This window comes from Panthera leo, chromosome A2, assembly GCF_018350215.1.
Source record: "Panthera leo isolate Ple1 chromosome A2, P.leo_Ple1_pat1.1, whole genome shotgun sequence".
Taxonomy (NCBI): domain Eukaryota; kingdom Metazoa; phylum Chordata; class Mammalia; order Carnivora; family Felidae; genus Panthera; species Panthera leo.
Window position 1 is genome coordinate 21,982,245 of NC_056680.1, and position 14,751 is coordinate 21,996,995.

The 14,751-nt window shown below is 47.2% G+C and overlaps 1 protein-coding gene across 1 annotated transcript in view; it reads left to right on the forward strand.

The window, feature by feature from the left end:
• CACNA1D (calcium voltage-gated channel subunit alpha1 D) overlaps window positions 1–14,751 on the forward strand; it is a 301,531-nt gene that overhangs the window by 223,474 nt on the left and 63,306 nt on the right. The window contains exons 16-22 of the mRNA XM_042927310.1: window positions 2,675–2,789; window positions 3,171–3,240; window positions 4,104–4,170; window positions 4,920–5,067; window positions 7,683–7,812; window positions 11,076–11,135; window positions 14,179–14,285. Of these exons, the coding sequence (XP_042783244.1) occupies window positions 2,675–2,789; window positions 3,171–3,240; window positions 4,104–4,170; window positions 4,920–5,067; window positions 7,683–7,812; window positions 11,076–11,135; window positions 14,179–14,285 (697 nt within the window). The remainder of the gene's footprint in view (window positions 1–2,674; window positions 2,790–3,170; window positions 3,241–4,103; window positions 4,171–4,919; window positions 5,068–7,682; window positions 7,813–11,075; window positions 11,136–14,178; window positions 14,286–14,751) is intronic.

Genomic DNA, 14,751 nt, shown 5'->3' on the forward strand with positions numbered 1-14,751 from the left:
AGAGAGAGGAGACACAGAATCGGAAGCAGGCTCCAGGCTCTGAGCTTTCAGCACAGAGCGTGATGTGGGGCTTGAACTCATGAATCATGAGATCATGACCTGAGCTGAAGTCAGATGCTTAACTGACGTAGCCACTCAGGTGCCCCGGTCTTCACCTTTTTATTTTAAAGAATCCTAAAGGGATTCTTCTCGTAAGAAGTCCCAAGCTGTTTTCCCCTTAATCTCCTCTGGTTCATTAGTGAGTTTTCTTCCATGCAGTAGCCCTGGTGCAAACTTTTCAGGACAATACTTCGTGCTTCAAGTTATTCTATGGAAATCCCCACCTTCAGTACATAGAAGCCCATAGAATCCTTCAGGCAGCTAGAACACCCCTCCTACCCAGAGGTGAGCTCTCCTGCCAGATGTTATCTTTGTTACTCCTGCTGCACGTGGGTGCCAGCATCTACTGGTTTGGGGTGGGGGCTTCTCCATCCCCCCAACTCAACAATGCACTTCTTTTTTAAACACATTTGTTTATTCATTTTGAGAGAGAGAATGAGAGCACAAGTGGAGGAGGGGCAGAGAGAGAAGGAGAGAGAGAGAATTCCTGTAGGCTCCGCCCTATTAACGCAGAGCCTGATGCAGGGTTCGATCTCATGATCTGAACTGTGAGATCAAGACCTGAGCCGGAATCAAGAGTTGGACGCTTAACCGACTGACCCGCTCAGGCTCCCCGGCAATAAACTTCTTGGTTCAGGCATCTTTTCTTCTTTGTATTCACATCTCTTGTGGCTTATAGCGGAGGGCCTTACACATAGTCAGCCCTTGGTAAATGCTTGTTAAATGAATCAGTGTTTTCTTATTGTGCTCTCCTTGCAATGAACTCTTGGGCCAGAGCAATATATCCGCTTTGGGTCTGCAGAGAAGTATTCCCTGGCCACACTCATTCCGGTTACATGCTGTGTTTTCTTTGTAATACCTGTATCACTATCTGAAACGCCAAAGTAGTTTATGTTCTGTCTCCCCCAACTAGAATAGATGCTACATGGCAGTAGGGACCCTGGTCTGTCATGCCCCCAGCACCCGGCACAGTCGTCAGTGTGAGAGAGGTGCTGGGTGGATCTTTTTGAATGAATTCCAGAGCATACCACCATTTAGAAGGGTCTGGGTAATGCTTCTAAATACAGATGATAGGTGTGAGCTCTTAGAAACCATCTGTTGCAAACTTGTAAAATGTTCCTATGGTTTGTTACTCTGGATGTGCTTTCTGCTACCCAAAAGAGTTTGGTGTCACTGCAAGCTTTACAGTACTGTAAGGATACATTACTTCTTCATTGAGATCATTGCTAGGAATCCTCAACCCAGTTAGTCCTACACTGATCCCTGCCAGAGTCACAATTCCCCCTCATCTATCAGAGGAGTGCTCATGTTACCAAGCCATCGCCCATTCCAGGACAGATTGCTTCCCCAGGCTCATTACACTCTGCTTAAAAAATAGTCTAACATATCAAACGCGTTTTTGAAAGTTTTAATGTAATTCATTCATGTATCTATCCTCTTTAAAGACTTGAATAGATTAGTGCAGCGTGATATCCCCAGAAGGTATCTCCTTGTCAGCCCCTTGCTAGGTTACTTTTGTGTTACGCACCTGAGATTGCAGATTGCATAGGCCCTGTGGGACATGGGTGCCCCCTCCTGTCTCTGAGTTCCTGGGCTCCCACAGTCTTCTACCCAGATGACCATCCATCAGCCAGGGAGAAGCATGGTCAGAGAAGGAGCTGTCTTGGCTTATTTCCCTCTGATCCCTGTGCTTCTCAAAAAAGTATTGAACTGCTAGTGAATAAGAAATAGGCATCTTCTAGGAAATTTGGGAACCTTATTCAGAATTTTTTTTTTCACTATCATCCAAGGAAGACATACATACAACATTAGAGTAAGAGCCCAAAACCTGATAATGTGTTAACTCACTTCATTTTTTAGTATTTTAAAAAATACAGTTCACCCACAATAGTCAAAGATATAGCTACGGTGGGACTATTCAAAAGAATAGCCTGGCACCATCTGACAATACATCAGCATTTGCGGAATGAATGAATGAATGAATGAATGAATGAATGAGGTATCTGCAAACTCTGAAGATCATCTCAAAAGAGAAAGACTCAAGACTGTATTGTGCAGTCATCATCTTGTGGAATCATCATTTGAGTCACATGTAGCCTTTAGAAGGGTCTATTTTGGAAAGCACGCCCTGGATATAGGTTATGGGTGTGTGTGTTTTAAAAGAAACAATATGCATAAAGCAAAATGCATAAAAATACCATGTTTATGTTATGGATTGTTTTATGCAGCATGTGTTATAGCTACAGATACCTGGTGTACAGAGACATACACATATGTGCCACATATGCACACGGATGAAAGGAAATGTTGAAATTTGTAGGTTTTCATGGGTTTTAGTGAACCTTAATTTTGCTTCTTTCCAGACTGTCTTCTACAAGTTTCTAGGTCTTGTTTTTGTTGTTTTTGTGTTTTAAACAGGGTTCTGGTCCTCTGGTCTTACCATGTAAATACAGCAACTAGGGGACAGTCACCTGTTACCAACCTCCTAGAACACAGAGGGATGTGAGGTTGCCATTATCGGTGACACGTAGCTGCCTTTAGAAATTACGTTGTTCCCTTAAAATGTTCACACTAGATATCCTACTGAATGTCTTCTTGGCCATCGCTGTAGACAATCTGGCTGATGCTGAAAGTTTGAATACTGCCCAGAAAGAGGAAGCTGAAGAGAAGGAAAGGAAGAAGATTGCCAGGTAACTCCATTTTCACCCAAGGATAGAATCTTGGGCAGAACCCAGGCCCTCAGCTCTCATTTCCTCAGAGCTGAGAGTAGGAGTCACACGTCCCCATGCTTAAAGAATCTCTGTGGTTAATTTTGGTGGCATAAAATAAATGATGCATTCAATGCTGATGAGCTCTTGGATGAGAATTTTAATAAGATGATCCATGTAATAAACGCAGTGCACTGAGGTGAACGGGGAGCTCTGAGGATGGGTTGTGCTGTGGTCTCACTGTTAGGGTTGTTTCCAATTAAATTCCGTCCTTCATCAGGCCACTGTTGATTCAGAATCTGGATTAGCATTTTTATACATAGCAATATGGTTACTTGGGTTCTCATGTTTTCTTCTGTGTAGAAAAGAGAGCCTGGAGAATAAAAAGAACAACAAACCAGAGGCCAACCAGATAGCCAACAGTGACAATAAGGTATATGTCCTAAAACAGTTCTCCCCTTTTTGTTTCACTATGGGTCTGTTGATATCGTCATAAATGTACCATTTACACTGGGAAGGTATCATGCATGATATTTTGGTGTGAGGGTATGACACACATTATAGATGCTGGCTTCCCAGGGGGATTCTCAGTGAATTTAGGCAGCTAGCTGGTTATTAATCAATATTTCACCAAATAACTGGTATGGTCAATATTTGACTGGTGAGACTACTTATTTTTTCTTTATTGGAATTGTGTCACCAGACCTGACCTGTTATATCTTCTCAGTGGGGATTAAAATCAAGGATGTTAACAGATGTCTACCTCCAGAAGGGATCTTAGGATCCGGTTCTGGGTACTCAGGGCTGTAGTGTCAAACTTCATCCCACTCATGACAGCTCTGGATTTTTTATTCCTTTGTTTGTTCCGCGAGTCAATAAATACTTACTGAGTGGTTAATGTGTGGCAGATACTGGAAATCAGGAATGAATAAGACCAGTGAGGTCCCTCTGTGCATGGAGCTCACATTCTAGCAGGGAGACAGGACCTCGCAGTTACCACACAGTGTGTAGGACAGTGTTGAGTGGGGAGGCGCGTGTATGGTGGTGCTGGCTAACCATGGCTGGATGGAGGTTATACCCGTTTTCTCCTCATTTGCCCTCAGAGCTGTGTCTTAAGCAGAATCATCAACAGGGACACTTGCTGTCCCTATGCACGCACGCACTTCTGTGCAATGTGCACTTTGGAGAGAGTTTCTCTCCCTGCACTGAATGGCAGGGTCGAGTCTGTGCTTTGGTCCTCTGCGGTGCATTGAAGTCAGAGTCTCCCCTCCTCCCAAGCCCTCTCTGTCATCGTAGGTTACAATTGATGACTATCGAGAAGAGGATGAAGACAAGGACCCCTACCCACCTTGTGATGTGCCAGGTATGGTGGCAGAGGCCGGTGACAGGCTCTCGGTTCAGGGGTGATACGGCTTTGCTACCACTCAGTGATCAGAGGCTCAGTCTCTGGCTGGCTAGCCCAGCTGGGGTGCATGGTGAGCAGTGAGGCTGCCGAGGCTGTGGGCCTCATCCTTGTGGCTATGGAGCAGTCAACCCTGCTGCTTTCCTCGGTCACCCAGGTAGCTTGCATAACTCAAATTCCAGGTGGTGGGGAGAGAAAGTGTGAGTGGATCAGGGCAAGCCCCACCTCTGGTGGGAAACCTCTCTAGGAGGCAACCAGCCATTACTACTGTTATTATTACTGCTCACCTGACCCTTTCACATTTGCTGGTGCCTTACCTTTATTGGCTGATGTAGCAGGGACTCTGGGGGCCGGGGTGCCAGTGGGGTGGAGGACACTGATCATGTGTGGCTTGAAGCCCCACACACAGTTTTCCAGGCAGAAGCTAAGCAAAGCTACTGGGGAAACAGCCGGATGCTGGGAGTACTGCACTGATACCTTTCACCTTTGCTCAGACCTGGACTTGCCGGGCCCTCCTTCCCAGAACTGCCTGCACTCACAGACGGGCACACTTCTCAGCCCCCCACAGGCATTCAGGCCACATTCTGAAGGGTTTTGACCAATGTAAGGCGATAGATGTGAAAGTTGACTCTTCACGTGAAATTGAGAATAATTGAAACCCAATGCAACCATTATTTCATGCCTACAAAAAAAAAGTGTCTCATTTAAAGTAGGGGAAGAGGAAGAGGAGGAGGAAGAGGATGAACCCGAGGTTCCAGCTGGCCCCCGTCCTCGTAGAATCTCAGAGTTGAACATGAAGGAGAAAATCGCCCCCATCCCTGAAGGGAGTGCATTCTTCATTCTGAGCAAGACCAACCCGTAAATACCTGCTTTCTGATTTCATCGTTGCCGTGTCTCACCTGTCCCCCTACAGATTGCTTGAGGGGGGCTGGAGGTGGGGAGAAGGAGGGTGGGTCACAGCCCCTTTCTGTGCCTGTGCCTCCGAGCCCCTGAGTCCTCGCTGACCCCTCTCTTGTTCCAGCTTGCCTTTGCCCTCTGCCCATCTCTCCCTGGCCACCTCGTTCCTGGATGAAGGTGCTATTATAGGTATATGACCAGGTCCTGGGAGGATGCCATCCCAGATTCTCCTCCTCCTTAGTCCCTGTACTGGTCAGAGCCCACAGCTCAGGTGTCCACGGGTTGCTACCTGTGAGGCGTTTCCCATCCAGAGGACCCTTTCTTCATGAGTGGGTCTTCTGTTAAGATGCTTTGGGGATGAGAATTTTGCGACCAAGTTCTCCACAGCGTCTTCATCCTGAGATCCAGATTAGTTGATCACTTTTCCCTATTGAGTTCGATGGCAACAAAGTGATATCGCTCGATGATATTTTATAGGTGGTAGCTATTCAGCTCCATGCTATCCTGCTTAAAGTAGCATTTCTCGTGGTAAAACGATAAGGTGCTCACTGGGAGCCCGGCACTGCAAGTGCGGTAAGAAGACAATGTTTATTAGTAGCCGGTTTCTAGGTTTTCAATCATCTGAGATAGATGGCATCCCTGGGGGAATGAATGGCTCCTGGAAGGGTTTCTAGAATTGCAGAAGCAGTCCTTGGCTGTCAGAGAAGAACCCTATGGAATTCACAGTCCCCAGGGAGACACAGGTGGGAAGAGAGGCTGCTGCCCTTAGTGAATTGAGGATCTGATGGTAGTTTTTACAGTGTGTCACTGTAGAGAATTTGGGTGTCTCTTTTTAAAAAAAGGTACTCACCTGACGTTACTGATGCCTACAGCTCACTGGGTCTACATATATTGAAGGAATGGATTTATTTCCCTCCCCAGAGCTGTGAACACTCCTGCCCTCCCTGCCTTGGAAGGTTCTCCCCAGACTCACCTGCTAACAGCTTGCAAGCCCTCCAAGGGCACATCCCAGCATGAAGCAGCCCCACAAGGGAGGATTTGAAGAAAGGGGTCAGTTTCTCATAAAGTTGACTCCAGTTTTGAAAGTGAAAAAGGACAGGGCACCTGGGTGGCTCAGTCAGTTAAGTATCCGACTTTGGTTCAGGTCATGATCTCACGGCTCGTGAGTTCAAGCCCCACGTTGGACTCTGTGCTGACAGTTTAGAGCCTGGGGCCTGCTTCCAATTCTGTGTCTCCCTTCTCTCTGCCCCTCCCCTGCTCACGCCCTGTTTCTTTCTCAAAAATAAATATTAAAAAAAAATACAAAGGAAAATAATTTTAAGGGGAAGATATATGTATTCTATAGGTCAAAAATAAAGTCTTTTAAATTCTAAAGTCAGGTGTTGAGGTTAAATTCTAAAGTCAGGTGTTGAGTCTGGCGCTAACTAGCCTGTGGGACATCAGGCAACGGCAGGACACTGAGGACCATGACATGGTATGTAAGATTCCCGCACGATTCTTGCACGGTGCAGCTTTCTCTTCACTTTCTTGGGAGTGCTTGTGGGTCAACTCCAGAGTTTAAAAACAAAAACCCACTTAGGACAGAATCTCCACATAACAGGAGATTTTACCAAACCCATGAATACTGTAGTCATTTTCATACAGCCAGGTGACAGCATTAGAAAGGGGTTGCTCTCCTTCCTTTTTAATTTGTATTTATTTTTTCATTTTTAAGCTTATTTATTTTGAAAGAGAGAGAGAGAGTGGGAAGGGGCAGAGGGAGAGAGGGAGAGAGAGAATTCCAAGCAGGCTCCACATGGACAGCATAGAGCCCGACGTGGGGCTTGAACTTATGACTTGAGCCGAAACCAAGAGTCGGATGCTCAACTGACTGAGCCACCCAAGGGCCCCTTAATTTTTATTTTTAACTGAAGTACAGTTGACATACAGCATCATATTGGTTTCAGGCACACAACATAGCGATTTGACCGGTCTGTGTGTTACACAGCATTCGCCACGAAAAGCATGGTCATCATACAACGTCATTGCAATAGTATTGATGATATTCCCTATGCTGTACTTTTCATCCCTGTGACTTGTTTCTTTTATAACTGGAAGTCTGTACCTCTGGACCCCCTTTACCCATTGCTCTCATTCTTGTGAGCTGCGGCAGTGAGCTCTGAGCTCAGATTCCTTCCAAAGGTAGGCAAAGGAAGCCACTGGGCTTCATGTCATGGTGGGAAAGCGTCATAGTCGACCTGGATTGGAAATCTCCCTCAGTCCTTACTAGCCTTAAGACCTCTCACATGCTTAAGCCTCAGTTTCCCCACTTGTAGCAGGACTATAATCCCCACTTTTAAGGACGTGATGAATGCTGTGTATGGAGCCCCTCCTCCCCCCACAGAGCTGTGGCACTGTGGGTCCTCAGGGTCTGCCTTCCACGACTTTTGAAGGGCTGAGGGTCAGGTGGCTCTGGTTGGCCGGGTTGGGGCACGGACAGCTGTCCTCTGCCTGACTTGTCACCTCAGAGCAGCGCCAGCATGCAGGAGGCACTGGCCGTGCCGAGGGCTGTGTCCATGCAGTGGTTTCCCCCACAGGATCCGCGTGGGCTGCCACAAGCTCATCAACCATCACATCTTCACCAACCTCATCCTCGTCTTCATCATGCTGAGTAGCGCTGCCCTTGCCGCTGAGGACCCCATCCGCAGCCACTCCTTCCGGAACACTGTAAGCCACTGAGCAGGGCCAGGCGGGCGGGTCTCCCTCTGGGATCAGCACCTGTCTCTCTAGCAGGGACTGTCATGCAGGCAGGGCTAAACGTTAGAGGAGGCCTCTCGTTCCCCCAGAGGTATTTCAGGTTTGTGAGTGCCAGAAGAGTTTTGTCTTATCAGGACAGACCTTTTTTGAATCCTGTCCTCTAAACTTCATCTTAAACACTCTGCAGCAACTTATAGTGTATTCAGGAGCCCTGCTTCTCCTCCTGTTTGTCCTTTACTGCCAACATTTTGGTCCCTCTTTTCCCCTCCCTGGTCACATTCACATCCGTGACTGTTTTGAGATTTCTGTCCAGGTGGAAGCATCCAGCAGGAAGGAAAATTAAAAATGGAGCCAGGTACGTCATGTGCCCAGAAGCTCTTCCTTAGGGCTGGCGGGAAGGCGTGGAGCTGGCCTGGGCTGAAATTCACGAAGCTACTTGGTTTCGCTACTCAGCGGAGGGGTTGGGTGGAGTTGGGGGGATACAAGTGAGGGAGCCGACAGCGTGTGGAGCCAAGTGGTTCAGTGGAGAGGAAGGCTGATGTTTTGATAGGGCAGGAGGTGGTTTTACAAAGAAAACAAAGAGACAGCTAAGTTGTCTGTTATCGGTCTGTTTCGTGCTTTAGGGAGAGCACATCTGTGCTGCGCAGAGACGGGTACCTCAGGAAGTTCTTGCCCAGGTGGGTCCCCTCTTAGCAGTCAGCTCATTCGGCACCAAGAACAATCCCAAGGCGACACAGCTTCAGAAGACCAGTAGACTGTTGTCTGCTCTGGCCTGGAGACTGTAGTGCAGTCTCAGATGGTTGTCAGGAAGCCCAGGAGAGGGAGGCCCACGAGTGTGTGAAGCCGTCCGGCATTGCTGCCCCTTGTGGTTCATGCCTCTCTGTGTCCATCCGATTTTTAGAAATTTGAGGAGTAAGGCAAATTACCAGTACTCCAGGATTTTGGTTGTGACAGGCCTTGTGCTGTATCTTTTCGGTTCCAGTCCCGTTGGTTTGAAGCCTGGCAGGCCCAATGTATCAGGCTGATAAAACACGGGCGCTCTGATATGCAGATTTTAAAAAGACTTTCCTCCCAAGGCACATGTTGGTGTTGATGTAAAGACGAAGGCTGTGCATCTGTCTGAATCTGCACTCACAGATCAGGGCTCTTGTTAGAGATTCTGACACTGTCTCTACATAGGCGTTCAAATGGAACAAAGACCTCGGTGTCCTCAGGCCCCATCATAGAAATGAGGCACAGCGGGTAGAAGCTGTTTGGGAAAAAAATATTGTTATTGAGAGACGAGGTCAGGAGCTAGTCTAGAACACAGATTGGCAGAGTTAATTTACACGTGGCCCCGTGTTCTTATTTTTATTGTAATTGCTTCCCCATGAGTTTATGTCCCTGCTGCTTTTTCCAAGAATGTAATTATTGTTTTTAAACAGATGTACATATTTGTATGTGTATTGCTTTTAAAATACTACAGTGTTTATTTTATTGTGGTAAGAATGCTTAATGTGAGATCTACTCTCTTGATAAATTAAGTGTACGAGACGGCCTTCTTAACGGTAGGGACTATGTTGTACGGCAGATCTCCAGAACTTACTCATCTTGCATGACTGAAACTCTATCTCCGTTGGCCATCTCCCCATTTCTCCCTCCCCCAGCCCCTGACAACCTCCATTCTACCTTCTGTCTAAGGGGTTGACTACTTTAGATACCCCATGTAAGTGGATTCATGCGGTGGCTTTTCCGTGGTTGTTGTGTTAACTTAGCTAAGTTATTAGTGGAAGAGGAGTGAATGGAGAAAGAATAACCTGAATCTAAGAGCTTTGACCTCTGGCACTGGGTTGAGTTGCTGACGTGTGGGCAGCGGTGTCTGTCTTGGCTACACGTGTGTTTTTGACATGAACAGTCCTGCTGTGACCTCGGATGAAGGAAGGGGCAGAGGCTGGCCGTGTACTGGAAATAGCTTTCGTTGCCTGGCTAGAATCACAAATACACAACAGGCTTCCAGCAAAATCTATAAATCTCAGAACGGAAGTGGTTTGAATAATGAATGCCCTCTGGAGAACTTCCGTGGAGAAGAGCTGGCCTTTGCTGTAGGTCCGTCTCCTTACTGTGATGGAGAGTAAAGGGCTCCCCTGGGCTGGATCCCACACTCAAGTAACAGGGTCCGGGGCTCACTCCCTGCCCAGCCACACCGTGCCTGGCTGTGCGACCTGAGCAGCCTGCCCGCTGACACTCCCACAGTATCCTCATCTGTTACATGAAGAGAGTTGGTCTGGGGGTCTCTCCACGGTCCCTTCAGCTCTGATCTTGGCCTCTGCAACTGGCAGAGTCTTGGCTGCCATCTTTGTGGCTGAGGGTTCCCCGTGAGCAGCCTCCGTTGAGCGGTCAGACTCTTGGTTGCTGGCCCCCCTGCCCCACCCACCTACCCGCCCCCATGGCTCTGAGAAGCAGCAGGGACCCCCAAAGGGTTCCCTGAGCAGGACTCAGTTGGAGGGTAGATGATATTTTTAGGAATACTGATAAAAGCAGCCTGGACCGATTATTCAAAGGCCAGGTCAGTCTGTTCTTTGAGTGGGCCCAGCTAGGTAAAAAACAAAAACCCAGTGTTTGGAGAGAGCAGTGTTAGATGCAGAGCAGGACCATAAGTAGAACTCTTCTCTGAGGACTTATTCAGCCCTGCACACAGGTGACGGAGGGGCACTTCCACCCTGTTTTCACGGGCTAGAATCGGAAGGGGCATGTGGAAACTTCTGGCCCTGTTGGATGCCACTTAACATCTTTATTTACATTTTTCCACCAAACTGAAGCTCAGCTATATGGTGAAATATGACACCATATTTCATTCTTCTAAGAATTCCCTTTAAAAATCTGAAACGTGTATAAGGCTCCGGTTTATCTGGTGTCACAAGTTTGTCCATGTTGTGCTCTGATGAGCAGAGGTTATTAAAAGCGCTTTTAGAAATGAGCTTCTGTCTGTCCATGACACGAGACAGGGAGGAGAGTCCGCATGAGTGGTGAAAGGAGGTAAGTGTCCCCAGATGCTCTTTCTCGGTCACAAAGAAGAGCTGTCACTGGGCCGGGTGGGGCATTTATAAGCGTCTCTGCACCTGCCTCCAGAGCGGCAGGCTTATCTCAGGGGTGCGGGTGTCTGACTGCATGTGGGGGTTCTGCCCATGGGCGCGCACGCTGTTGGAGTTCATCCGGATGCCTTTTTCTCATTTCCAACGTGTTGTACCTTGCAGATACTGGGTTACTTTGACTATGCTTTCACAGCCATCTTTACAGTTGAAATCCTGTTAAAGGTAACGGCTTTTTCATTGATCCTCACGTACTCTAAAGCAGCTGTAGCAATAATAGTTGCAATTCTTTGTTTACTTTCCAGATGCTAGGTTACGCAGATTATGTCTTCACTGGTACTTTTGCATTTGAGATCGTTTTGAAGGTAACAGGTCCCACAGCAGTGTGTCGAAGGGGCCTGCTCCTGTGTGACACACGGCAAAGAAGCGTGAAGTGCTTTTGACTATTTTTTTTATTTTTTGCCTTCTGTGATCAAGCTACACTTTTTTTTGTAAACCAAAGGATTTTTTTTTGTTCCTGTAACCATTCAACATGTTTTTGCTGTTTCTTTTTAACCTTTAAATGCATGTAGGAACTTCTTTGGCTTCATAATAATGACTGGAAATTATTTTGCTCCTTTTAAAATATATCCTCTGAAATGTGCCATCTGACAACAGACACATCACTATGTGTGAACCTTCTTCCACCTTTCCTGACCTCAAAGTCAGAGGAAAAGCATTTATCCTATGAAGGGAATGTCTCTCCTTTCATTTCTTTGATGGAATGGTTTTCAGTGGCCTAAAATAGTAACACACTATTTTCTTGCAATGGGATTTGCAAGATAACCTATTTGTGTTAAGATATTTGATACGCTTTAATGGATGGGCTTACATTTACACAAACAAAAGGAGCACCCTTTGGACAGGGCGCCCTAAATGTACTGCCCATGCATGAGCTCACAGTTGCCATTGCTGCATGGTTTGTGTACAGATTGCAAAGGCCACCCGGGCCCGGCTCATTCCCCGCGCGTGCCGAGGTCTGGAGACCCGCAGCAGAGAGCCAGGAACACCTCTGACGTGCTAAGTGGCATGGGTCACTGCAGGACCGGGACAGTGTGGCCCGTGACAACTGTCAGAGCAACTGTGTCCCAGTGGGGAGACAAGCTGAGGAATTTTCACCACAATTTCCTTTAAACCAATTTTGGGTTTTTACGTGTGCATCTCAGGAAAAAGAAATGTATTTCATGTTCAACTACTGTAGAACTTGGGCTCTTTACAAAATATTTTATGAAATGAAACCTCGATGAACTTTGCCAGGGAATGGGGTACTTAGAGTTCCTTTTATTTTCAATTAATAAAAACATTAGCACAAAACCAACCAGCCTCTGTTTAAACCTTTGTTAAAAACTCTAAAAATTCACATTCACTTTCCTGCCTTTAAGCCGGTGAATGTGGCCGACAGTTGTCTCCTAAGTGGGTGCGGGGGTTAGCTGAATCTAACAGGGCTTCCGTCATAAGGAGTACGCACGCAATGCACAGGGGGTGGGGTCAAGCATACTCACCCTGCCTCTACTTCATCCTGAGCTGTCTTTTTTTTTTTCCTTATAATTTGCCGCCTTCTCTTCAAACTGAATTGGGAACATGATCCACTTAATCTGTTAGCTCAGCTCATCGAGGTTTTATTCTACTTCCCACATGTCTAAGTTGTTAAATGATTATCATCATTCGTGGGCTTTGGGGCCAATGAGATACAGGGTTATTTAAAAGAAACAAAAAAACCATTGTTGCTTTTAAATTTCTGCATATTTGCCTCAGTGACTTATGTATTCTGAGTTTTCTTCATTTAAAACCTGTGTGAGAGGGTGGGAAACAAGCTTAGAAACCGGAAGGACTCAGACAATGGAGGCTCGCCGAGAAGCATCTAGCATCTGAAGCGGTGGTTCCTGCTGGCCGTGGGAACACTGGCAAGGCTATATGGCTATTCGGTTGAACCACAGCAAACTGCCATTTGTGTAGGTCAAGAATGGTGGTGTGTTGGTGATTTTATATGGTTCAGTGTAACTGTTTCATGACTCTGGCCCTCCTGTTCTATACTCCCCTGAGCCTCCTTCATCTTTTTTTTTTTTTAATGTTTATTTATTTTTGAGGGGGGGGGGGAAGAAGAGAGAGAGGGAGACACAGAATCCGAAGCAGGCTCCAGGCTCTGAGCTGTCAGCACGAGCCCGACCTGGAGCTCGAACTCAGCAACAGCAAGATCATGGCCTGAGCCGAAGTTGGATGCCCAACTGACTGAGCCACCCAGACGCCCTCCCCCCTCCTTTTTTTTTTTTAGCACACAATGAACCCTGTGTACTTTGCTGTTTTTGCTCTGGGAACGTCCTCACCAAACTCCTTTGTGCATCACCAGTAGGCACCTTTCTGGGGCACCTGAGGTGGTGCTCTGGGTGCACATGACATTGACTGCAAAGCAGGGCAACTGCCCTGGGGAGACGCCTGTGACAGCTTCCTGGCCACACCTTGCATGTGCTGGAGTCACTGGGCTTGGAAGCACCATTTTTTTTTTTAAACATTATGTTTGAGAGACAAAGAACGTGAGTGGGGAAGGGACAGAGAGAGAGGGAGACACAGAATCCAAAGCAGGCTCCAGGCTCTGATCCGTCAGCACAGAGCCCGACACAGGGCTCGAACCCACGAACCCTGAGATCGTGACCTGAGCTAAAGTCAAATGCTTAACCGACTGAGCGCCCCCACCCAGGTGCCCCTGAAGCACCGTGTAAACTGGATGTCTTGCTGGAGGACCATTAGCAGCAGGCAGGGGCCTAAACAGCGTGAGTCTCTGTGAACAGAGCCTATGAGCTTTGGGCTCCAGCACTTTCGCTAGCCGCACTGTGAAGGCACGCTGGGGTCAGTGATGTAGGCTCTTCTGGGGCCTCAGGGGCCAGAGCCAGCATTTTGTGGGGCAGCCAAGTTACCTGATGAGCAGGGCCATGCGGACACTCCTGGGACAGGCTCTTTGGACCTGCCCACGTTGGATTTCTACTTGCAGTTTACTATCACTGATATGAAGTCTAGACTGGTCTCCTCTGAAATGTGTCTGAAATCTGCTGCCCCATTTCCATTATTGAACCAATATCTGGTTGCTCAGCCCTGCTGGTTTATATGTCTGGCTTCCTAATGCATGCTTGTTAATAAAGTACTTTCCTGGAGGTTTTGTAAAGAGCCCAGGTTTCTTTTCTTCTGGAGAGAAAGAAAAAAAAACACAGTAAATCACTCATGATTCTGTTTATAGATGGCGACTTTTGGAGCTTTCCTCCACAAAGGGGCTTTCTGCAGGAACTACTTCAATCTGCTGGATATGCTGGTTGTCGGGGTATCCCTGGTATCATTCGGGATCCAGTAAGTATTCTGGGGTGGGTGTGAGTGTGTGAGCACAGGACTCTTGGGCAGGATGGTTTCTGGGAGGGATTTTAACATAATTCATAAAGGCTAGGCATCACTTTAACAAGTACATTCAGTTACCCTGGAAAGCCCGATTTGTGTGCATGCCAGAGGGCATTGGCACTGTTCGTGTTTCTTGTGTTTCTCCTTCTCTCCATGCCCCCTGCCAGGTTGGGCATATTACTGTCTGTGATATTTGCTTTCAACAGAGAAGTCTGAACTGGGAGAGAGGGAAGCCCGGTTCTAGTTCAGCTTCCTCCCGGGCATCGTGTAGTCCTTCTCTCAAAGTACTACAGTTCTCATACAAGAGGGGGCCTCTGGGGGAACTTACAGATTGGATATTGAAGGCTTCCTCCCTTGATCTCCAGGATATAGCAGCTGCCATGACCCCTTTCTTTTGTCTTCTACAAGTTTCAGCTAGAAG